The sequence below is a fragment of the Eleginops maclovinus genome, chromosome 4 (genome assembly GCF_036324505.1).
Source record: "Eleginops maclovinus isolate JMC-PN-2008 ecotype Puerto Natales chromosome 4, JC_Emac_rtc_rv5, whole genome shotgun sequence".
NCBI lineage: Eukaryota > Metazoa > Chordata > Actinopteri > Perciformes > Eleginopidae > Eleginops > Eleginops maclovinus.
The window spans coordinates 26,014,047-26,040,625 of NC_086352.1; the positions used below are offsets into that span (position 1 = coordinate 26,014,047).

Genomic DNA, 26,579 nt, shown 5'->3' on the forward strand with positions numbered 1-26,579 from the left:
GGCAGGCAATTGCACAACAGCAGTATTTATTTTCCTTCCTCTTATTGGATATAGGAACAAATATGTTGTGACAGTCAGATGAAGAGTTTCTTCTCACATTGAGCTTAGACTAATTTAATGAACAAGACATCCATTATGCTATCCTCTTTGAAAAAAGTTTCATTTCACTCTTTTTACAGCACAAAAACAGTACCCACATCACTGTGCGTATTGTTTTGCTCTTAAAAAACTCATTTCCTTTGTCCTAGTTGAAATGAATACATTTGAAATCAATTAGTGTGCTAAGCCACAAAAATAGTCAAAAATAATTAAAATCTATGTCATTAAAACTGTTATAACTCAGCAAAAGGAAGTTCATAAATAAGCCAGTCTTTTTCTTTTTTACAAATAGCGTCTATCAAAAGTGTGATTGTACAACCGCAGTAAACAAACGGTAATGCCTATCAAATAGTCTTCCTGTCCTGCCAGGTTTCTCTCAGTTTTTTCCCTCTTTTGCCCTCTCTGCCTTGGTAACAAATAACTCCTACTGTCCAGAATTCAACAAGGAAATGGAAATGGAAATGTAATAGAGTGGTGCAGGGATTACATTTTTTTTTTTAGCCTGACCCCGATGTTAGCACTGCAAGGGCTCCCCAAAGAAAAACTGCCCGATTCTCCATTGGATTTTGGATTATAGCGTAAAATAAGTTTTGTGGCAGAGTAACATGTATGGTACTTGCACATTTTTTTCAGCAGGATACATTTTACATGCTAACACGACTTTATATTTCTCGAAGCTTTAGTGCAATCGCCAGAAGTAAATAGCAAGCTTTGGCCTATAAACTACTTCATGGTACCATGACTTCACCAAGGCTAAGCTAAAGGTAGACCAGTGCAATCAACTGTAGTATTCCTATTTAGTCACTTGTAAGCAATTGGCATTTATAAGACATACAAGCGCTTGGGGCACATTAATGACGTGATTATGCCAGGGAACAACACATGAAAAACTCTTACATTTGTGTCAACTATTGAACTTATTTCAGGCATCTAACCACAAACGCATTCAAAAACCCTAAAAGTGCAAAAATGCTAACATACTGCATTTCAGGGTTTTAGGACTCATTCCTGAAACACTCCTTTCTGTCTTGTCATAGTCTAAAGACCTGAAAGTCATCCTCTGCCCTCTTATGTGCTTCCCTTTGATAATCAATCTGAAGTCTGAGTGAGTTGAGGTTTTGATATTGACTTTTGGGATTTAAGCATCCTGGGTTTTTTATCTTCATTAGATGAATAGACGCACATTCATCTACATGTTGGTCAAATGGAAGAAGGCTCTGAAATGTAAAGCCTCCTGGGCGAAGTATTTGCTCAGTATAGCCTCACCCTGCATGTCTGACTGGAGACAGAATAGCTGTGCTTTTAAAGCTGTGACCTTAATCAAAAACTGTTTGTTTTCTTAAAATACTTAATTTAATTTAGACAAGGCATGAGACGTGGTTTATTTAATACATTTACTTTTTGTATCAGATTAGCCTAGATGACCAATTTGAATGATGTTTCATTGGCGCAGTCATGGCTGTGCCGTAGAGAATAAATTACGATGCAGAGATGTTGACAAAAGCCATTTTGCAAGGTCACTTGTCGCACAGGATTTAAAAGAAAACTCAACGTGAGTAATTGACTTCCCACACTCAGTAAAGATGGAACGAGAGGCGCACATTGATCTCTGCTCCTGGTGAAGCATATTTGGAGTATGTTCATTTACAGGTAACCAAACGTCATATACTTTAATTTTCTATTCATTTTCTAACCAAATGTGTTGAATATTGCCTTCTCAATTGTACAAATCATTTGATGCTGATTGGATTAAAAGAACCTGTGAAATTGTTCTTTAGAGAAGCTTGATATAGCTGTAGCTTTGTCACATCAGTCAAGTTAAATGAAGTGTATCTGTGAAAAAGTTTTACAGTTTCTGTCATTTAGTATTACAAAATGGCAAACATTAGTTTTTTTGACTGTATTTGCAAGTGGAAGTTTAATTATTGGTCATCCCATTGACTTGAATAAAAAAAATAAAAAAATTCAGAAGATGAAAATGAAATTTGAATAATTATAAATTCCATTTAATCTGACTTTTGTAAGACAAGATCATACATTGTAACACATTACCCTGGCCTATGAGAAGATAAAGCCATTCATTTATTAATATCAATCAGCAATAAAGGGAATATTGTTACAGCTTTCCTTTCATAACTTTAAGGTTAATTTCTTGTTTAGCCTTCTCTGTAATAGAACAGCAGTGTAGGTCTGCTCAATGTAGCGGGATGAATTGAAAGAAGGGAAAAAGAATGGTTTGTGGCAAGCCAATTATTGCTATGTGGTCTGTGGCAGGGGGAAGTATATTAAGACCCAAGCCAGTAAATTGAGCTGATTCTACTTACTCTTGGTTTTTCCTACACTCGAGTTTGTCCTCTTTTTTTTTTTTTTTTTTTTTTCCAAGAACAAAGCGTAGTTTGTCCCTGGTACTTGTCTCACTCGACTCTCATCCATTTTAGGAAGGCATTGGCGCTATTCATCAAGGGCACTGCGAGCGTTCATCAGACGACCGATTATTCCTCTATTCTCACATTCCTGTCCTTCTCATTTGATTACCATCAGTGGGGTCTTGTTCTCTGGCTCTCTCCGTCCCCCCTTAATTAGCCTCCGAGCAGACACAAAGAGAAAGTTCTGATAATGAACCTAGGAGAAGAGAGATTCCAATTTAGAGTAGAGCGAACCCTTCAGAGACACACTATTTCATTCCTAATTCATCCTCCCAAGGCCACACTGGGAGTTTCAGTTTAACCACCTCCAAATGTATTGTAAAGATTTAAATGGAAAATCTACAGCCATAGGAGACTATCTTTCCCAAGGTTTCTTATAGGGGAAAAATTCTATAAGCTATCGTATGGGAGCTATCTACTGTATTTCCTGTATACTGCTGAAATAAAAAGTGTCTTTCATTTGTTGATCAAAGGAAATCTAATCAAGAAGCACACACATCCAGATACTTTGGTTCCAGCTTTTTATATTTAAAGATTTATTTATTTTTCTTGGATGATTACCAGTGATGCTGGTGCTGTTTTTACCTCGTGATTCCGTGTGTAATTGTGTGTCTGGAAACATTTTTGTGAACGCAATACCATACAACGTAATCACAAAACTCTCTCCTCAATAAAAGCAAAACCATTGAATTTCTTGTTTAGAGTTATGGGTCCAATGTCTGGTGGATGGGAGATTGGAATGAGCTTTATGAGGACCTGACAAAAATATACTCTAGTCCAGGCACCCTCTACAAGGCTGTTATCTCGATTCAAGCATTTCCAATACTTCAGAATATCTTTCTCAGTTAGAGTAGTCCTTCTACAAACATGCTGCATGGCTCAGTGCACTTCCATTCATTTATAGCATGCAGTGAATGGGCGATTGCAGTCCCAGCGGGAGACTAACTGATAAGAGGGTTGATTGACAGATCTGGGGGTGTTGCTACGGCATAATTTATCTCCGACTGGCTGATACCCAGTTCACATTGAGGGGAGATAATGTCACTTTGCAGCTAATAAGCTAATGGATCCTAAATCCATTTTCTGCACATGCACAGACCAGAGATGGAGAGAAGGACAGTGAATGGTGTTTGAGTTTAAATCACTCTAACATTCGGGGGGCGGATCATCACAGAGGTGTTGGACGCAGTATTAACTATGGATAATGTTCAGTCTTTTCCTCAGAGGGATTACATCATATCTGCTAGAATTAAGAGGGATACAATTTTATATTTTGAATAACCGTTGTTTTGGCATTTGAGAATAGCACAACTATGTATATGTGATAATGTAGGCTAAAAATAAATAAAATGTGGTACTTTATTGGCCACAGGCTTCAGGTACTGTGTGGACAATGGGAAATGAGTTGTGCTCTCTTTGTAATGGACTGCAAACCATTCCATATTCATAATTTGAAGACTGACAAGTTTTATATTTTACCAAGTAAACCCTGCAGCTTCTCTTTTTCTTTTTGTTTTGTTGAGCATCAGCCTGAGTGAATATGAAGAAGTGGGTCTTCGTTGTGGACGTCAAATTACGGGTTAATGCCTCAAGTCTTCCGACATCTCATCACTGGTCCAAGGGCTATCTCCAAACAAACAAATGATCTGATGACATTTCTTCTTTCTGCTGGTCATTTTGTTTGCCGCCCTATCTATTGAGACAGCCGTCTTCAAAAACCAAACCACTCTAGTGTCTTGCTGTTGCTCATAGCAACCCTCCTGACGCCCACCCCTCACAATTGTGTCTTTTACCCAGTTCATTCTCACTCATATGCTGCTATTACATCTTCCTATTTATGTGGAAACAATTGTGCGAAAAAACAAGGAAAGTGAGTGTCAATTCCCACAGGGTTTCCACCGAGTGTATGTGAGACCCTAAAGGGCTTGTAATGCATGTTATAACAAATGTAGAAACAGTTGAAAGAGTTTTTGATAAACGCAATACGGAAATAAATGTTACAGAATGTTAAATTAGTAAAAAACACATCCATCCATAACTATTCTCCTGAGCACACACACTGGCTATCACGTGTACCCTATGATTTAATTTTCTGCACCAGGGGTTTTCAAATCTATTTAACCTCTCCAACATGCCATGCAGGCTGCGTTTTTTATTGTCCAATATAATTGTGTGTATTTCTTATTTTAATTATTTGTGTTTTATTTTTTGTCATTCTGTTTTGTGTCGAGCACATTGTAGGTCTGAGTATTTCTTATCACTTTACCTCCATGTTTAATACGTCTAGAAATGCAGTCAATAAAAAGTGGCCGAGATATACTCTTATTAATAATTTATGCTGCACATATTTAAACGTTTGTGAAGTACTTCTTGTACATGATAATCATGAAGGTTGCAACAGTTATTTCCTTCTCGATGAAACTGCCAATTCTTTACACAATTCATTGGTTTATCGTTTGGAATATATAAAATCAGAAACAAGGGAAGAAATATCAATCCCTGTTTCTCAAATGTGATCAAAGTTGTGTTTTGTGTGAAACCAAACTTATTCAGTTTAATATGATCGATAAAACAGGAGAGAAAGCAGAAAACCTCCATATTCCAGTGTCTGATAACACATTCTTCATACATTATTAATTATCAAAATAGTTGGCAATTATTTTTGTTGAACTGACTTATTTCTTGCCTAATCATTGCAGCACGTTGTCATGTCATATTTAATATCACTTTCCTTCTACAACATAACTTTTAGAGTAAAAACAGCAGGTTGCAAGTTGATATTATTGTGAGGCCTTTATTTGAACAGAAACAAAGTGGAGGTTAAAAGTATTCCAAACGTATCACTAACATTCTGACGCTGCATTAAGGCTTTTATTTTTTGCCACGTGAGGCAATTATGTTGGGAGAACGCCTTCTGTCTTTGTGGTCTTTGTCAGCCATCAACATTGATGTTGGATATAATATACTTAATATTTTCTATGGCCAAAGAAAAGCATTTCTTATTGTATGGGTCTATATTAAGTTTCTCCTACCTTGTCTATTGCTGTCGGACAGCTTTTTTTAAATTAGGCTTATCCTAATCTTTCACATTGCGCTCAAATTTTAACTCATGGAGCAAAAACGGTCGCGTGTAGAACCAGACTGTGCTACACCAGCAAGCTCAGGTGGAAGGAACGCAGTGGAGTTTATGGGCAGATGATAGGCTTTGTTTCCTTTTATTGAAGATGATTTGAGTCATTTAAGTATTTTGGGATCGGATTTGAGGGTAAAGAAATAGTAAATCAGAAGTAACAGGATACCAACCAATATTGAATGACTTAACATAAGGTAACATTTGACAAAGTGTATGATGAATATGTTAAAGAACTGAGACCAAGGTTTGTCCTCAGCAGGATATTAATTGACAAATGAACTTATCTGAAAAATAATTGGCAAAACCGTAACCTAACATATCTTTAACAAAGTGATACATAAATTGTGAAAAGCAGTGCATCAACTAATCCTTTACCTCTGTTATGCTCTACTATGTGATCCTTGTTTGATGATTAGATTGACATTAGCTAAACACTTTTACAAAACACCACCTTGATAACATTTCTAAAAGTCTCCTCATTGTAATTGCACTATTATATTATATTCTGCCTCTTTTCAGTAATTCATTTATTACTAAAGAACCGAAGGCTTTGGTTGTTTGAGCTCATTAGTGCATTCTTAAGAACAATGTATCAAGGTTGTTTTTTTTATTCTTCGTTCAGTGCAGAGGAAGGCGAGAAGTTCTTTCCAAGAACTCTAGGTATCTCGGGCGCATAATTATTATACAAATAATACATTTTTGGATAAAGTATTCCCAAATATCTTTAAACATTTATTTATAAATATTATCCAACCACTTATATGTTCGTGCCCAGTGCTGAGCCCCGTGAATCAGAGGCAGTGAGGATCCAACCGTTTTTCTCGACAATGCATTCATTGTTCTGTGCTATAGGAAATGAAAGTAGGGTTGTTGAGGTCTTATTATTGGGTCAGACTATAGGGTTGAGTAAGTTAATCATTTTTAGCTTTGAAAACATACTGGAAAATAAAACAAAAACACTGAACTGTCACTCTTCAGCTGTTGCTTGGTTTCATCACCTCCTGGTGTTGCTTTGCAATACGTTCTCCGAGGTTTTAAAAGTAAAACGTGTAGCTTTGAAAGACATGTATAATTCTTATAAAGTCATGGATCAGGGGAGACTGCTGGAGACGCTAAACACTTGTTCTCACAATCAGGAATGCCATCAGCAGAGAGGTAGACTTTTACAATGGGGAGCAGGCATAGAGAAGAAAGCCTGCATAACCTCTTTGAGGAATTTAGTGTGAATAATATCTAAGGGAATTTGGGTGGGTTGGACGATAACCACAAAGAGCAGGTTCAGCAGCGCTAATTTTACGCATGAGCACCTCAAGAACAGAACATTACCCAGCAGCAATGGATTTACTCTGCTAAAAACAGAGTCAAAGAAATCACTGTGGTCTAAGAGATATGGGAAATAAACTTTAATCAAAATAAATGAATTGAATCAGACTTTAAAATTAAAGCCTATGTTTACAAGAAGATCCCATAATCAGCATCCAGAATGCAACACTTCTAGCGATTATTTACCAAGATCTCCTGTATCGCGAGTGTTTTGAAGATACTCATTTGCATTTAAGGGAATGGCTGGAATTACAATGTCTAAGTATAATGAGAAGAAAGTAAGGGAGAACATCACAATAATTACATGATTAGCCTAATGTTTTGAATTGCTTTGTTAATTTAATTCTGATGAGAGAAAATTAATTGGCTTTGCTCTGACTACATTTCTTAATTAAATACAGTTCTTGATAGTTATATTCTCTTTAATAATAAATGCCTCCTATAAACTTCTATTTTATACTGCTTAATTTTAGAAGATGAGAGCAGTATGAAAAAAACCCTGCATTTATATTGTTTCAGTTGCAATGAATTCATAAAACTGTGCAATTAAAACCAACGTACAAGGTGTGCTTGAAATGTGAGTGTTTATTAAATTGTGCCAATGATGCACAAACATTCAGTTTAAATATAAATGAATCTACTAATTATAAGCTAATACTTACTTGGATTGTTAAAGTTATTTGTTTCATGTATGTGTACCTGATATTAATCGTAGTTCAGACTTGGCTTTTGTTTTCCTTTTCAAAAATAAATTAGGATTTTTGGTTTGATAGACTAAGCATTTATTTCTGCAATTGCTCATTGGTCTCAGCAGTACCTTTCTTTGTGTAAATACACTTCTGAATCATTTGAATACAAACTGGTGTTCACGCTATTTTCATATTGCAACTGCCACAACTTTTCCTACAAATGTTAAAATGCATGTTAAAAAAACACTTTTGAGTGTGACTATACTATTTTTTGACAGGATATCTTCTGGCTAGCATCCCATAACATAAAATAAGATGATAGTTTCACACAAAAAGCTGTTTGGGTGTATGGGAAGGTGTTGCTTGTAGTGCTAACTGTCAAATAATTATCTTTGAAGTGTATATCAAAGCGTTGAAGCGCTTTAGCCTAGGGTTTTAGTTTTCTGGTCCACATGCATCGTCACGGTTTCACACCACCTATCGAAGCCCCTATTATAGTTTTCCCTTTCCTGTAGTCTGTTATAAATTTCTGTGCATGTAAATGGTCTGAAAAGGCACAAATGACCAGGGGGGGTTTGTATCTCAAACACTCCCTAGACTAGAAATGTCTCCTCAAACATCTCCTACATAATTTTACAAAAATATGCAAAAACACACAAGCACACTGCCCATGGGTGAAGGACACAACAGCTGCCGCAGTAGTGGTTGTGTTATTAAAGAAAATGGTCTACTCCCTTTGTCTTAAAATCTATCTCTTACACACATACACACACACACACACACACACACACACACACACACACACACACACACACACACACACACACACACACACACACACACACACACACACACACACACACACACCATTTTGTAGTTATTGGCGTGACACAATCATTTTGGTAATTACTTGGTGTATTATAATTTGGAAACAGAAAAAAACATTTCCTGATACAGACCAGAACTTTTTTTTTATTTAATGAAATTGTTTTTTCTGACGACTTGCTAATGCATGTAACTTTATGGTCTGGCATTTATGTTTTCTTTTTAACATAATACAATTTTAGAAATCATTATGAAGGAAACTACAATGCCTTGACATGCCATTAATTTGCTGTGGCTTTGATTCATTAACTTGCAATTTTCCTCAACCTCATTTGATGATTTTCTAGCCCTTTTGACTCTCCTCACTGGCAGTAAGTGCTCTCTATGTGCCAGAAGTATATTTGCTTTTATGGACTTTTGCTACGAAAACCCATTTGTGTCACATTTTTTTGTTTATTTATGGTGAGGAATGCTGGTCCCAAATTATTTCAGCAACCAGTTAATAGGTATGCAGCAGTAGAAGTTTTACCCCTTACTATATATGGAAGCAAAGCAGTGGCAAAAAGTAAATTATTTGTCATTCTGGTGAATATGAACTTCAGAAGAAGTACTGACACTCAACGTCACCTAGAGTAAACAAACTGCATTTATTTGTATAATTATAAATGGACGAATACTTGCATCCTAGATCTTTCTTTTTTTTGGAAGATCCACAGAGCTACTGAAGAAATACTGTTGCAGCTCCTTAGATGTCAACATGTCATGCTTTTCTGTAATATTGAACTAAATATAACTTTGATATTCCTGCTATCAAAACAATACTTTTAAAGACAGATTGCGTTAAAGACAACATTTTGGGCTTTGAGGAACTGGAATATAATATTTCCCTTTTTGATGACATTTCATGGATTTAATATCCATAAATGAGTTGGCAGATTATTCAATTTGATTTAATCTTTAGTTGCAGCCTCAATTTAAAGTATATGGACATTACATTTGTTGATTTTGCAATATCAGCTAATTGATGCGTGTAGTTGTTTATTGTATTTGGCTCATTAGCTGTGAATTGTATTTGAGCTTTTATTGTAATTAGGGTGAAATAATTTTTACAGCATCAATCACATTCATCAGATGACAAGGCGCAATTTGTATTTAAAGTAACTTTAAATGCATGTCAAGGCAATACTAAATAACATGCCTCTTCTACAAAAAAGTTGTAGATGAGAGATAAAAGTCTACTCACAGGGGGCTGGGGTGGAGCGGTGTTTAATCAGAACGGTGGCCTACCATCCGGGAAACACACTCATCTGTATTTTGGTTCATAAAACTCTGAGACTGGGTCACAAGGGTCCCTAAGGGTAGTTCATGGTGTTCCCATGATGCTCTTGTGTCCACAATGCCAAAGCAGGCCTATGGAGTTAGTGGAAGGGGACTGGTGGTGAGTTATTTTTTAACCTCATAATCGAGGTATGCTTTTGCCTATCTGAATTAGTTTGTAGTTATTTGGTTGATCAGAAATGTATAGAGGCACTGTAGAGGATAGCGTTACTTGATAGTCAGGTCTGACTGGAAAATGGAGTGCCCCAAATTTTTCCTTTTTGCTGCTTTCTTACACTCTGCTAGTTAAAATTAAATGCCTGCTTTTGAGAGTAGACGCGTACCAATTAGCAGTAGTCCTAAAATACACATGCCATATCTGATACATTGGTCATTAAGTAGAAATGCTCAGCTCATGTGAGAGAAAATCTCAGAAGCCATTTTAAACATCCTCATTAGACAAGCTATACATTTGTCTCATACATAACACAAACTAAAAACAAGCCATCAGCGGTCTTAATAGATCAGTAAAATACATTCACGGTAATTTTCAGTGGCCAGAAAGCTGGAACTTCCAAATTGTCTAGCCCTATAGGTCATAACAAATTAGAGATGCTGTCATTCACACGGCAAACTTTATTTTCAGCATTTCCCCCTGGAAAAATATCATGGTGTAATTAATTGTGCTCCCGAGTCAGTGCTTCCTGTCTCTTCTCGACAGCACAGTGGTAGAATAAGATAGATGCACTGGGTGGCAGACTCTCTTCATTTGAGCAGATTTTTTTATTAGATTGTATACTTTAATTTCCTCTGTTGAAGCAAGGGTAGACAGCATCAGTAGTTTCTTATCTGCAACAGAAAAAATGCATTGTATACGTAGACATTAGTGCCAAAAACATCATTTTACAATGGATGATTAAATGCATAATAGAAGTCTGTGTAAGAGAGCTAGATGCTTTAGAGAGGACGGATGTTTCATAAGCCCAAAGGGTGCAGATTCTGTGAATCTGTACTTCCATTTAGCGATATCCATCACAGCAATCTTGTGTGGTGATTGCATGCTGCTACACTGCTCTTTGTTATTCATGCATGATCATTCACAGTTTTCAAGATATGTGCAATGTTTGCTAGGCGAGGAGATATGAATAAATGGGACTTCCATATTAAAAAATGTTGTAAGATGAAACACAAGTGTGACGTTTGTGGAGGCTTATCATTTGAGTTTTTGAAAACGACAGGAGGGAAGTGAAAATGGGCCATTTCTTAAATGTTATAACAGATTTAACGCCTGGTTTTTAAAAAGCTCTGCCTTAGCTTGAATATAAACTGTAGTCGATTTACTTTTCTTTTCTTTTTTCTTTACATTTCTTAGTATTTAGCTGAAGACATGTGAACACATGGAATTATTTTCTGCAAATGCTCATTAACTCTCAATTTGCTAAATTTACCAAATTGGAAAAAAGAAGAAGATGATAAATCTTAATTACTTTGGATAATTACCTACTTAGTACTGATCATTTCATTTAATGGACATCAACAATGTCATTATTCCTGATTTTTGTTTTCGTCCTTGAAGAACACATTTATTTTATAAATAATTTAAAAATGTTCATTTTTAAAAATGTTGATCAATTCAGTTTTTGAGCTTTGAAGTCAATAGTTAAGCTTGAGCCTGCTTGTTCTTCAAATCGTTCATGGTTCATTGGTAAGTTATAAAGCATTGTGTGTGTGCTCTATCATTTCTCTTTAAAAAATGTTCATGGACTACTTATATTTCATATAATCCATTAATGCCTCCAACAACATACTATACAGCAAGTTGTTCTCTACTTGAAAAGTTTCTGCTGTTTTCTTCTAAATGTGCTTTTGTTACACACTTTGTTACAAGTGTTTTTTAAATTCCCCAGCACCTAAAGAAGTGTTAAAGGTGCCATAGAATGCATCTATCTGGTGTTTTAAATTGTTCTCTGATGTCTACAAAGAAGGTTTATAAATGTGTTTGGTCCAAAAAATGTCCAGATGCGGTTTTACAGGCCCATTTACAACCCCATGATTTGGTCCTAGAGTGAAGCAAGCTGAATTGCCTTATCTGGGGGCTCATTTAAATAATTATGACGAGCTCTGCTCTGATTGGCTGGTTTACAAGGAGCAATCCATGGCTGCCTCAGAGCTCACAGGAGTAAGTGAAGTTTGCTAAACTGTGAGAGATGAACCATGGAGGCTATTGGCATCCAACCTTACATGTTTGAGCCTTTATCAGAGGAGGGAACCGATGAATTTGAAGAACAGCCAGTTGCGCGGAGATTGGAGAGCAACGTTATGGAGTGGTAAATGTTAGCGTTAGTGTTTCCAGCAGCTGGTGTATGCAAATATTGGGGCTGGACTACCGTGTTTTACGTAACACACAGGGATTGTTGTAATTCGCCCGTTTTACCGCTGTGATATGCATATTCATGATTTGCACGTGAAGGAGGAACAATGGTGTTTGAGGTTCATGCTATGTCAGTTCAATGTACCGAACTGTCCTTATTCAACTATGCCAAGGGAAATACAGTATTCCATTCTATGGCACTTTTAAATACTTAAAATATAGCGTCTTGAGATGTCATTATCATGGTTCCACCTTTTTTGTTCGGTAACACATTTGTAAGCAGAGTAAAGTAAACGTCATGATAATGTTCTCATGTCGCTCCAAGGTCTTCTACACCTTGCATTATGGGAAAACAAGATTTGTTTGACGTTAACATGGCAGCTTCTTACATTTCCAGGCTCCAGTATAGCTTTTGGACTGTTTTCCACTAGGCTCTCCCAAAGATGCCTCCCAAAAGGAGTGTTGATTAATCCATTAGAGAAGCTGCAATTACTATTGTCCCCGCAGTTATTCGCTCACAAAAGGAGGAATCAGCTCTCATAGACTCCGACAGATATCATCACTTTGAGATATTCATTGACGTTCAGGAGTTATTTTGTGATGAAGTGTTTTATTTAAACGTGTAATTTAATTTTGTGCCACTCCCACTTCCCCTTGACTTGGCTGAAACACTTCTGCTCCAGTTTGTGATTTCCTTTGTCACCCAAATCGACTGAACAACCTGGAGAGAAGGGGGGCATGAACTTATTACTTTCAATCAAAGGTGGGCGTATATGAATATAAATGTCTCGCCAATGAGTTCTTGAACACCGGGGCAAGCCTGCGGATGAGCCCCCTACTACAATATCTAGTGGCTGTATTACATTATGGGCTATCAAAGCAACTGTCAGTGGAGAAAGTGTTCCCTCTGCCTGTTCTACTTTGCCTTTTAAACTTACTTTTCAAATTGAGTGTTGAAACCAAATGGCTACTTTTTTTAGTGACTTCAAAACCTACCATAACCCCTTTTTATACTCTAAGATCTCATCATGTTGCCACTTATATCAACATCAAGCAGAATAGTTATTTTATAAGAGCATCCAATTGTTTCAAGATGGATTTTTCCATTACCAGTACATTAGTGCTTACATTCCTACCCAGATAAGGTTCAACACTATACCTTTTTATGTTGTCTTTTAGCTTCATAATGGCACTACCCTATTTACTCTGCTCATATGCTATAGATTTCCTTTTGATAGAAAATAAGCGGGCTCCTGCTTCACTGCCATTTCACAAAAGCAGTATTTGGTGTTCATGTTTGGTCTACTCTACACACACACTTCAGTGAAAAGAAAAGTGGTACCCTTGGGGTTGCATAAGGCTCATTTCTTGGTTTTGTCTCACATTCACCGCACACAATTCCATTTAACTGTGAGGTCTTTTTAGAAAGCGAGCATGCTCCCTCATGTGCAACACAAACAAATGCACCATCAATGCACACAAACACACACATTCTAAGACACACACACACACACACACCCCCTACAGGCTTCTTTCTCTAGCAAGGGTGCACTCACTTAGTGTAGTGGTAGAGTGCAAAGATTGGAAACTCAGCAAGTGGCAGGAAACTCACGGTATGGAATGAGACGACATTCGATGTTAACTGAAAAGTCAGTGTGCACTGTACAGGCTCTTTGCTGTTAAGACTGATTGGCACTCGAGAGATTGCGTCAAATAAGATTCTATTTTGGAGCAATGGGTTCCACATAGTATTTACCCAGTATGTGTACTCTGGCTGTGTGTAACCAGAGGAAGTTGGATATAACGCCTCAGTTCTTCTGGACCCACCACTGGGTTCATTACATATTACCATGCAGGTCGCATGGCCAGTCATTTTTCAAGCCTATGCTTTTCTCAATTGCAGTACATGTTCCTCAAATAGCAATCATTAAGTTTGTATCCTTTACTTAATGCATAACTATTACATATAAAGAAAAATCAGTAATGCCCCAGAAAATAAATCTTCTGTTACAGGTCGAGGCGTGCATTGAAAATGTTTTAAGGTACAAGTACGAGCATCAAAATATACTTAAACTACTGGAAGTAAAATAACTCATTCTGCAAAAATACCCATAATCCAATAATATATTATAATCCAGCAATCATTATTAGAATGAATAATGAATTTATATAGTCATCAGTTCAACTGTACAGCTGGTAACAAGCTTTTACACACAAACAAATAAAAGTATTTAATGCATCTGTGTCAGATCTTCCTGATCAGCAGTAAGGGATAGTTGTTCTTCTCTGTATATATTGTAAATATTTAACCGATTGGACATGTGAATGCTGGAAACATGCGATGGGAACACATAGGTGATTTAATAGGTGACATACAGTATGCGATGTGCGTTGTGAAGCTAATCGACCAACCTTTGTGGCTTTTACATTTAACAGTTTGTACTTCTTATGATGGGGTTACTACATTTTTCCTATAACGTGTAGCTACTGAAAGTCATCCTAAATATAAATGGTTAAAAGTTGGCTCTACTTGTCCATAAACTATAGTATTTGTGCTCTCTTACACCCTGTTTGTGAATTTCACAGATGGCTCATTACAGTTTATTTTAACCTATATTCATACATGATACATTATTTGTTGATACATTATTTGCATTATCTGAATCTTCAAAGTAACAAAACCTGTCTAATTAATCTGTATTGAAGGAAAAGTACAGGTGCATTTATTGCGTATTTATTGAGAGGTATACACTGAGATCCTGTACATAAACAATCACAATTGATTCTTGGTCCTGGTACATTCATTGAAAGTTTCAAACCACTATTTAATTGTTCTGCCTTTGGCCACTATGATATGTTTTATATGTGGCAATTGTGGTAAGCAACACCATGCTGGTAAGACAGCAACACATGTCAAACCCCAGTAACTGGTTTATTCTGTGGCCACTTGGGGTGGTAGTCACATGTTTTGAACACAACATTGACCTTTCATCCCCTTTTTTAAGTTGAAATGGCAAACTTGTAAGCAAACAGTTTTTTATTTAGACATCAAGTCTTTAATCACGTTCATTTTGAGTTGTGTGTCTGGACTCCTCGGCATATTTAAGTCCATGAAACACTCCTGTTTGTTTGCTCTGCCAACTCCTGAGGGAAATCTCGCTCTTTAGCAGCTAAATGCTCCACTTTGCTCACCAGCTCGATGCTAACTGTTTCCTTGTGCCGCTGAGCAGGTAGTGAACGATGGGATCTTTGAGCCGTTTTCTGAAAACAGCTGCCTGATGTGCATGAAAACAATGCTGTGAGAGCACTAGGAGTGAACGGTGCACAGTTGTGGGCAAACCCCTTCAGCATCGTCATATGATGGACTGTATAAAATAGAAATTATAGCCGTTTTAAGGTCATAATGTTGTTACAGTTTTAAATAAGAAAACATAACAATACCCGGTAGACGGCAAAATATCGCGATTTAGATCATATTTTGAATGATTGTGCTTAACAAGAAACTGTGCTGAGAAAACTGTTGAAAGAGGCACTATTTGTTTTGCTCAACTTATTTAAAAATCAACAGATTTTATTATATTGGTCACTTTAGAAATGCTTGATTAAAAATGTTGGATATATATATTTTTTAAATGCTCTAAGGATTACTGTCTAGTAGACAGAGTCAGGGAATGTGTGCTGCATTCTAACTTGATATCACAATTAGGCTCAAAATAGAGTCAATTAGGGTCTGCTGCACACAAGATGGTGCGTGTCATCCCTGATCCTCACTGCCACGATGCTGACAAACATGTTTAAATGGTGTCTTTCTCACCCAAGCCATGCTATGGTCACATAAAGTCTGCAGCAGGTTGACATTTGTAGTCACATCAGCTTTGAGGTTCCCTGTGGAGTTTTTGACCTTCAGTAGCTCCACAGCCATGTTGGTTCACATTTATATCAGGGCTTTAATAACATACCTGCCTAATGTGTGAGCAGGTTTTATTGAATAATTATTACTATGCACATTTTTGGATATAACAGCATGTGATACTTTTAAAAAAATTGTTTTTTAATTGAAGACCTAAATAAATGCTCTATGTTCCAAATCAATGCTTTGAAGCGGATGCGCAAACATGGCACCCTACTGTATTTTAAATAACTCTTAAATGGAAGATTTCCATTTAAGAGTTACATTTCTATGAATAATTTGTTTACTTTAGGAAAAATATTTTCCCCTAAAACAAGTAACAAATTAGAGCATCTGTGCACCCTAACAAATCCCCACATCTTTGCTACCAGCTGTAGTGTTGAGAGCTGGATTTAAATATCTGCTTTGATTCCTAATCTCTTAAACTTTATTCTTTGAGCCAAAGAGAAAACATTTTTTGAAACATTTGAAAATGTTGCCTTGCATAAAAATGATTTTTGTTGGAAAAGAAAAAGCATCCCTCTCAAAGAAAGGTATTGTAAGGCATGCTTCGAGAATGAAATGACACACTGGCAATAGTATCATCAAATCATTGCATTCCCAGCCCTACTCATTATGATATTAACTGTCATCTGTCAAGTACAAGCTGGCATTGTCATACAGTTCATCCCCTCATGCTGCAGCTCTACTGGCTCTGCAGCTATGAGTCACAGGCTGAAACGGCTGCTAGGCAGGCAGTCATATGGTGATGTGGTTTGCTTGCTCTTTTTGCAGATTTAGAATAGCAGCTGTGTATTACACACCGCAGCTGACTCACACTTTCCGGGGGAGTTGTTGGCCAAAGATGGTTAAGTTGGGATTGGTTCCAACAACATCTGATGCAAACCCACACAAACAGAGGTGGATCCTGTTGAAACCAAAGTCCAAGCCAAATTATTATTTGATGAGTTTGAAACTTACCTCCGTTTATGTGATCTACATCAGATTCTGATTTGAGTTTTTACACATTTTACTGTTATACAAAAGTTAAACCTTAAGCAGAGCTTTTTACTGTTACAAAACCAATAGGTACATTTTAACTGCTGATAAAATAGAGGCAATAGAGGCTTTTTGGGGTTTTCCCTTACCTGTAGTGTGTTATATAGGTTTGTTTGCATAAGTCTGCAAAGGCTGAAATCCCAAGGTTCCTCCTAAATGCGGTGTTTCTCTCCCACAAACTCCCCCCATCCTAAATATCCTTGATTGGACTCCCTTGTTTACTTAAGTAACAACATCACTATGTTAAATGTACGCTCCGATCGGCTAGCGCTCCAACACATTGTACATGATATGCTACGGTATGGGATAGGGATGGGAATTGATAAGATTTTTACGATTCCGATTCCCTTATCGATTCTGTGAAACGATTCAATTCCTTATCGATTCTCTTATCGATTCCAATTTGGGGGAAAAAGGAGAATAAACAGTTTGATGTAACATTTATCTTTGTTTTAATGAAAAATATTCTATTGTGACAGTTACTTATTAATCTCTAATAACAAGTGTGTGTGTGTGTGTGTGTGTGTGTGTGTGTGTGTGTGTGTGTGTGTGTGTGTGTGTGTGTGTGTGTGTGTGCGCACTCAAGTAGTGTGTGTGTGTGTGTGTGTGTGTGTGTGTGTGTGTGTGTGTGTGTGTGTGTAAAAAAAATTAACAGTTCTTTTGCAGATGAACATATCTGCTTTTCTGTACAAGAAAATGTAACAAATAACAACAAATAACAAATACTGAATCATGTAATTACAAGAACAATGTAATCACAAGCACTGTGTGTGTGTGTGTGTGTGTGTGTGTGTGTGTGTGTGTGTGTGTGTGTGTGTGTGTGTGTGTGTGTGAGTGTGAGTGTGAGTGTGAGTGTGAGTGTGAGTGTGAGTGTGTGTGTGTGTGCACTCAAGTAGTAGTAGGGAAAATTAACAGTTCTTTTGCAGAAATATGAGCATATCTGCTTTTTCTGGAAGGATACGGGATCTTTCGGGGCTTATGGTGTCTCCAGCCGTGGAGAACACCCTCTCAGATGGGGCGGAGGAAGCCTGCACACAGAGGTAGTTTTCAGCCAGTCCAGATAGCAAGGGCAGCGTATCCTGCTTGTTCCACCACCACAGTGCGGCGCTATCCCTGCAGGGGATGGAGGGCAGGCTTTTGTAGAACTGGATTTCCTGATCCACCTTCTGAGCCAGGGAAAGACGGGGCTGTGATTCACGGATTGACTGCAGCTCGTTGTCCTCCTCCTCGAATAGTTCTTCCAAGGCTGTCTTTTTTGATGGTGGTGGCAGTGCCTGAAATTAAATGAACATGAAGTAAAAAAAAAACAAAACATATATAAGTCAATAATCATGACAAAACAGCATCCAAAGGTCATTACAAATGAATGAGTTAACTTACATAGTGTTCCTCTACTTCTTCCTCCTCCCCATCTTCGCAGCCTTCCCTCTGTGTCTCTCCTTCCCCTGGGAGCTTGAGAAGTGATGTAAACACATTAATAACTTTTAACACAGAGCCGTAGAAGGTCTCACTCACAATGGAATCAAATGCAATGATAAGACAAACAGAATTTAAACAGAAATTAAAATACCTCATCTCTTGCTGCCACTGTATTTGCTGTTATTGCAGCTTCCCTGATCCTGTCCCAGACTGCATCACTTTTCACTTTGTATTTAAATCTGGGGTCCAAGATGGTGGCTTCCTCCAGGAATCTCTGAATGTCAGTTCCCTTCAATTTCAAAAAGGAGGATAGGATGACATTAGACTAGTGGTACAAATTGGCCTAAAGCATCAAGGTAAGATTAAATGTAGTTGTGCTTACCTGGTAGCGTTTGGAGAGATCCTTCCAAATGTTCTCCTTGATGCTCCTTGTGAACGCAGAGTCACCTTCCTGCACAGTGTACTGTTGCTCCAGCTTCTGCAAGATGGGCAAAATCTCACCGCAGGTTGCACTTTTGTCGCTGGAGACGGCCAGTGTGGAGGTGTAATGCTTCCGCATGAGATGCACAAACTCCTCTGCTTTCCTTAAGTCCTCGTTGCCTATTCTGTCCAACCTACAATGTAAATAAAAACAGAAAAAGATGTATGTAGCACAAATAAACAAAAACAAAACCAGTCAAAGTTTAAAAAAAAGTTTAAGTCATATTATCATTTAAAATATATATCACCTTTCCTTCTCCATGGGCCTTCTTATGCGTGGATCTATGGCTGCAGCCTGGATAGCAGGGAACTGCTCGGTGAATCTCTCCATCATCAAATAGAGGGAATTCCATCTGGTCCTTACATCCAGGAGGAGCATGTGCTTGGGCAGCTCTGAGGGTTCACATATACACAACACAATGTAAATATTTATTATCTAATAATTTACATACACATACCTATACATGTATATTTTCATGTACATATAGTATAATGCTTGCAATGTACTGTAAGGAGAGTATCTTACTGAGCAAGTCTTGTTTCTCTTTAAGAACAACTTTTGCCATGTGGGACCTCTTCATCCAGACAACAACTGCTCGAACTCGTGCTGCCCAATTGGATATGGCAGTGCAGTTGTAGAGCTTTTGCGCTCCCAGGTTCAGCGTATGAGCGAAGCATGGAAATTTGACAATTTGCAGCTGTTTGATGGCTACATCCATGTTCGCTGCATTGTCTACAGTTGCTGCCACAACCTTTTCCCGTACACCATATTCTTCTAAAATGTAATCAATCTCCTCTGCTACAGCTGAGCCTGTCTGAGATTGGTACACGGCTTTGGTTTTTAGGACCTTTTCCTTTACCTGGCCATTGCTCACGTAGTGCAGAGTAACCGTGAGATAATGATCCTGACAAAAGCTTGTCCACCCATCAGCCGTGATAGCTGCCTTTGACACTGTTTTCAGTTCAGAGATCACATTTCCCTTTTCCACACCATACCAAGCAGGGATAAAGTGGTTGGTTAAGCTTTCCCTGCTGGGGGCTTTGTATTTTGGATTGAGAACCTTTGTCATCTCCCTAGAAAACATATGAAAATTAATGAGTGTAAACATCTGTTTAATGAGGAGGAAAATATTCTATTCTATTCTATTCTAATCTGACATTTGATAATCTGACAACAACCTCACATTCACCTACCGAAATTCAGGGGCGTCTACTGTAGAAAATGGGTGCAAACCCTTAACAACAAATTTGGTAACTGCCCGGTGACATTCTTCTACCTTTGCCTGGGACATTTTATTTCTGCCTGCCTCGACGAAAATAGAAGCCAGAGGTAAACGGGAGCAAGTGCTGCTAGCCTCTGAGTCAGCCAGACTACCCGTCTCGTCCCGGTCATCATCTTGTTCTAAATCTAACGAAGAAGGCATTCGTTTGATGAAAAAGCAATACTGTACAATTTCGGGAAATAAACTAATTTCCCACCTCCCTTTGATTTAAATAAATGAGCGTCACCTTTCTCTGGCTCCCTGAATCAGCGGCGCAACTTACTAGCATGTTTCATTAGCTACATAGCAACAGCTAGAATTCTTCCCTAGAACTACGGATGCATTGCCATCAAGTAAGCTAATTAAACATGCTAGCAAGGAACGGCTTGATTAACCAGAAACATAAACTCCCTTAATTACCCCAAGGAGAGGTAGGAAATGGGTTTATTTCCAGAAATGGCGTGGTACATAATTTACTAGGAATCACATTAAGGATTAGTCAGTGGGATAGCTACTTACCACCAGAGTTGCCTTCGGTGTTAGCCCCCAAGGTCACGGTGGTCGTAGAAGCTTGGCTGCTGTCACTCCGAAGGGCATCAAAAACGCGACACTCGTTAAAGTTTATCCCGTGTTGTGTGCGCAGATGTTTATGCATATTTGAAGTATTCCCTCCCGCCGATGTTATCAACAATTTGCAGTGGTTGCAAAACGCCCTGTTGCCATCCTTATGTAATGTGAAATGAAGCCACACTTTGGACCGTTTTAACCTTAGGGGTGCCATTTCAGACTTGTAAAAAGTATCACGAGCGTCACCTGCGTAACCAAGCAACTACGCCACGTCAAGCCGGGCTTACTGAATCATTCGTGTGTACCTTGCTGCGTAAATAACGTTACATAAACCGTGGGGTCTGGAATCTATAAGAGAATCGTTTAACGAGCTGCCAAACGGTTCCATGGAATTGAAACACAACGAACCGGTTCTCAACAGGAACCGGTTCTCGATTCCCATCCCTAGTATGGGATGTCTCTAAGCGGTTAACCAATTACAAGAGCTGCCCAACGATCAAATCAGAGCAGACAGGGCTCTGGTTTCAGACAGAGGGGGAAAAGAGGTGCTGCATCACAGGCAGTATGAGAAAAATAAAGAGCTTTTTGAAGATTAAAACATGGAACCATGTCACAGGGACAAAATACAAATATGAACCTGAAAATGAGCACGATAATCTCTCTTGAAAGGTTTGTTATCGTACATCAGAAGTAAATTCTCCTGGTTATAAACTTTTTTTACTTCTGTAGCACGTTAATGTCACAGAACATGTTAGCAGGGAGAGATGTAGGGGTAAGTTGTCCTTGTTTCAAGAAAAAAAAAAGCAATCAATAAGCCATTGATTATTCTTCTGAAATACTCAGTGATTCTGACCTGACATGAACTCACCAGGTCAGGTTTGGCTGCAGCAGAAAGGCTGTAAAAACCTTTGAAAAGTAATTCTGGAAAAAATAGCTCTTACTCCCTAACTGCAGCTCACTGGTGGGAGGAGAAGGCTGGGGCTGTGCTGCAGAGCAACTGGGCGAAGACTCGGCATGTCTTCCTTGCATAGAAAATTCTCCACATAAAGTTTCTCGCACACTGTCATCACACATTCAACTTCAAGTAGAAACAGGCAAAAAAAAAAATCTACCTCATCTTAAAAAAAAAAAATCTTTGAATCTCAGACTTGTTTCAAGTATTATACCCAATGGTGTCCATTACTTCATGTTTATTCTTTTGAAGAATTTCAAGCCTGAATGTGATTAAATCTCATATTTAATACTATTTGATGGTAACTACATTGGGCGGCAACCAATTTACTTTAAACTAAAAATACTCTAGTGGTTTTTAGTCCACCCCCCCAATGCGCTGTACATTTACTCTCCTATTTAGTAAAATGCATGTTGTTTATGCAGTCACTTCATTTGTTAGTCTGCTGGTTTTCTTACGTCCTGGCTGTCCTTGACGTCTTTCAAAAGGACATTATCTACATGTTAAACCCTACCGGCAGTCTGCACGCTGTGTGTGTGCTTTGGTAATTGCTCATTGCAAAGTTCTGGGTTCATCATTATGACCAAGGAAATGTTCTGCATGAGTGAGAGCAGAGGGTGCCAGCAGTTAAATCCTGCTGTGTTAAGTCTTGCAGTTTGGCAGCTCCAATGGTTGCGGCATGTAACTCTTCAGTAGTTTTTGCCTCCAATTTCAAGAAAATCCTCCCCTGTCACTCAAGTGATAATGGTGATCTTTTATCTTTACAGTTATGCTGCTGTAGCCACAGACAGCCTCTGCAATGCATTATGAATAAAGTCAAATATCTACTGCATGGTGTATGTATTTTTCCTTTGTTTCCATAATACATGAAACACATCAAACAGCATTAATGTTAGGTATTCCCCAGCTTTCTAAACAATTAAAAAGAGATGAAGGGAAAAGTCAATGTTGGACTTAATTCATCCAATGGCGAAGAATATTACTCTTATTGAATGCCAATGTTGCTCAATGTCAGCTGTAAATGAATTGTTGTTTGCCAATTAACGGTTCTAGGTGATAAAACATGTCTGAGTCGTTTTTCAGCTCAATTTCACTGCTACAAACTGGCAAAAAACATTGATATTTGACAAGTATCTTTTGGGAATTATTGTTGTTGCTATGGGGATGATCAGATTGAAGGGTGAAAAGGAAATTATTTCAACTTGTTTTTGCATGATAATATGATAATCACAATGACAACATAAAATATGATACAAAGCTATATTTTCTTGTGTTATTTTCCTGTTTTGAGTCGAGTTAAATTGAGGTAACAGCTCTTTGGACTTCAAAATCCTTACCAGACTCAAGTGAATTGTATTGTTCTACAGTTTCCATGTGAAAGAGATTTTGACCTTCTTAAAAGTTCAGACATTATTGCAAAAGCGCTTCGACATGAATCTCAGAGTTTGCAAGATTGAAAAATATTTATTATATTTATTTATTAGGTATTCAGACAAGTATGTGAGTATTCAGAGAGTAATGTTAAAGTGAGGAAGAAGCCTCTGCACATACAGTTCAATATTCCTAATGAGGTTATAAAAGGACTGAGGAAACAGAGGACGACCCATCTTTGAGATATGAAACATAAACCAATTAACAACTGTCTGCAATTTCCACAAAATCTTTAATACAATTAAGAATTAGTGATAACAATGCCAGAGGCAGCACTTCGGGTGGGACTTTCACATGCATTTTCCAAACTCCTCTGCTAAAAGGTCATTTGTGGATAAATACAAATGAAAAATGTAATACTTTTCAGAAGCATTAGGCGCTATGAGGCTTGTGAAGTTGAATATTAAAGTCATTGTGTCTTCAAGGACTAGTCCCTGGCACTAAATGAGACTGATATTGAAAACTGTTGAAGGATGTACTGAGCGTTCTTTTCAATCAAAGATCTTGTTTCTTCTCTCTTTTGATTATTGAAGAAACAGGTGTTGTCTTGATAGTTTTGATTCCTACTTTTATTAGCGATATACATCAAACTGAATAAAAGTGAACGTAGTCACAGTGAAGTCACCAATTATTTAGTTCACCAAGGTTTTTAAGGCTCTGTGTTTGATGTTTGAAACTAGGGAGGAGCTAAGAATAATTGGACACTTAAGAATACATTTTTAAGCCACTCACATGTTACAATGACCTTTTAATGAACTAAAGACACACTGTGAAAGGGGATTTGTTCTAAGACATACTGTAAACACTGCCAGCACACAGACTAACATAATTGACAAAAAACTCTGCTGCATACTGTAGGAGAAGATTCAAAACGAGCGATTGAGACCCACGTTTAATGAGATAACAAATCATGTGAGGGGTAGGGTCATTTCCTCATAGACTTCTATACATCTGGACCTATTTTAGTTACCAGTGGAGTCCTCCCTTGCTATTGGAGAGACTGCAACTTTAAAGCACGTCAACATTGGCTTCACTGCGTCCTTCAAGACCACAATAGAATAATCTTCTTTTAAGTGGATGTTCTCTTTGAAACAGCCACTTTGCTAGGTATTCTGTGTATCATGCAACAATTGTCTGACAAAGAAATAACTGTTATCCCATAACGTCGGAGGTTAAGACTGAAGCTAAGATGTGTTATAGCCTCTTGCTAAATGTGCGTATGCAAATGATACTGCCTGGTTGAGTTGGTTAACAATTGTGTTCAGTTTGTATAACTGGTTGCTTGTTATGCAGCCATTTCTGTTCCACAAGAAATATAAAACATGCTGCCTGCTGTAAAAATGATTCCATCTAGCTCTAGGGTACCACAGCTAGAGATTATACAGAATTTCACATAATCATCCTCCCAAATTAAGCATCAGTTTAAACGCATATAGGCCCCATTTCAATCAGAAGCGCATTAATCTCCACGAAGAAGAGATGAAACCTGGACGGTGCGCAACTGCATGGAAATGAATCACTGTGACAGTAAATAAGTCAGACTGAAATGACTAACAACTCTGCGGACGCATTCATCAAGACATGTCACATCACGCACTATGTTGCTTCTTTATTACTTCTTTTTCTATTTAAGTGCAATGTGTGTGCAGTGAGTGCGTGAGATGAAGACAGAGAGAGAGATAGCAGTATACAGAATATAGGGTATCCCCAGGGACAGTGCTTACTCCCGGTGGAGCGACCTGTCTTAAATAAATCATTCCATTTCCATGCCCAACTTCCCCTATCTTCCTTTAATCCAGTGTGGGAGAGAGTGGAGAGATATGGGAGTAAGCTGTTTGCCTTCCTCCTCTGCCTGTGTGTCGCTCTAAGCCTTTGGTAACTTGAGTTTCCAAACTTTTCTTTTTTTTTTGTTGACCCACTTAAATGGAACTGTAAACCAACAAATTGGGTTTTACAGTAGAAATGAATGAATTGAAATTTCTTTCTGTAAACAAGGTTGTTTTCAGTGCTGCATGAATTCCAGCTGCATAAACTGAGCTTCTCGACAGCACATACTTTAATGAGATCAATTTCCTATGCACTTTAAAATATGAATACTTAACATGCTGTAGTTCCAGTTCATGTATGAGAAAACAAAGTTTAAATATATCTTACATTTGTGCAATTCACTGAAAACTTGCTGACTTAAGGTAAAAACTAACATCCATTCTAGCTGTGTGTATTTAGAGTATATACTCATAGGTACACCCAATGAGATTTGGAGGTCATTGGTAGTCCTGCAAACAGCTATGCAGTTCTTTAACTTCACTTGGCACATCCCGTGGGTCTGCCTGCAAAGTGCACATACTGCATAACAGATCCGTTGACCCTGTCAGCTGTGCCTGACAATGATTGACACTGCTCTCTTGGAGAAGCTGCAGACTTTCACCAGTGCTGACAAGACAAGGTTTTCCCCTCACACGCATCCCTCTACCTCACTGAGCCTGGAGACCCTTCACTCTTTCATGTTGTGATCAAGTGTGGGAGATATTTGTGAACCCTGATGGATAAGCCCTTCATTCCTCTGTGAGCACTGGGCTGGAAAAACCGAAGCACTCGCTGCAAACAAAGCAAACCATGAAATAAACAAACTTTTTGATTTGGAGATAATAGAAACTTGACATGCATTTCACCACCCACATTTAAAAACCCTGTGGCATGGCAGCAGCCACTTTATAGACTCAATTCAATGCGAGCACGGAAACAATAGATAATATTAGGCTTCTTTTTTTTACAGTGGAGATGAGGAAGAGTGTTATGCACACTCTGTTGAACAGTAGCAATCTGGCATGGTACAGACTAGGCTTGTGTCGTTTTGTGTTCGACAATTTATTGCCGAATGTTTTTATTCCCTGCCCTTATAAATAAAATAATGTTTCATAGGAAAAAAATGCTTTTCCCCACTGTGCATTATTAGGAGATGTTTCAGGTGGAGTGGCATGTCTGTGCTTGGTGATGATGATGTTTATTAATCAGCACAAGTTACTCTTTTTCTTAATTTAAAAGCAACACGCTATCGTTTCCCTTTTCATCTGCCAATTTTGAGAAGTGTGACGTGAAATTGGACAAAACCATTCATCTTCATTCCCCATATCCCTTCTCTCTTCTGCACACTAATGTTCACAGCATCCCGCGTGTGTTTCAGCTCAGTCATGGCGACCGTTTTCCGCCAAGCATTGTATTTCCTTCGTTGCAGTCTTTGTCTTAACATACACAGTAAAATAATGTTTTGTATTGTAGGTGGGAGAAAATCTTTTTGGAAAACCTTTCTCTCCTCGCTCCCTCGCTGTGATACTGA

At 38.0% G+C, this 26,579-nt stretch overlaps 1 protein-coding gene across 3 annotated transcripts; it reads right to left on the reverse strand.

Moving 5' to 3' along the window:
- Window positions 1-17,450: 17,450 nt before the first annotated feature.
- On the reverse strand, window positions 17,451-21,210 carry LOC134862840 (E3 SUMO-protein ligase ZBED1-like). Of its 3 annotated transcripts, none has more exons than XM_063880937.1 (6): window positions 20,812-21,210; window positions 19,279-19,423; window positions 18,933-19,164; window positions 18,702-18,839; window positions 18,512-18,583; window positions 17,451-18,405 (listed from the first exon to the last, which is right to left on the reverse strand). In XM_063880937.1, the coding sequence occupies exons 1-6, from the start codon at window positions 21,071-21,073 to the stop codon at window positions 18,040-18,042; spliced, it is 1,215 nt and encodes a 404-aa protein (XP_063737007.1). In that variant the 5' UTR covers window positions 21,074-21,210; the 3' UTR covers window positions 17,451-18,039. The 3 variants fall into 3 exon arrangements, with proteins under 3 accessions (XP_063737007.1, XP_063737009.1, XP_063737008.1); XM_063880939.1 differs by lacking the exon at window positions 20,812-21,210 and adding an exon at window positions 19,891-20,029; XM_063880938.1 differs by lacking the exon at window positions 20,812-21,210 and adding an exon at window positions 19,557-19,659.
- Between the last annotated feature and the right edge of the window lie 5,369 nt (window positions 21,211-26,579).

What these genes read in the sequence shown, in the direction of transcription:
- LOC134862840 (XM_063880937.1), bottom strand. Translation starts at nt 21,073, where the DNA reads ATGGCACCCCTAAGGTTAAAACGGTCCAAAGTGTGGCTTCATTTCACA. An exon ending in AGGCCCATGGAGAAGGAAAG is followed by an intron (nt 19,165 to 19,278) that starts GTGATATATATT and finishes TTTACATTGTAG; the next exon opens with GTTGGACAGAATAGGCAACG. An exon ending in CAGTGGCAGCAAGAGATGAG is followed by an intron (nt 18,584 to 18,701) that starts GTATTTTAATTT and finishes TCACTTCTCAAG; the next exon opens with CTCCCAGGGGAAGGAGAGAC.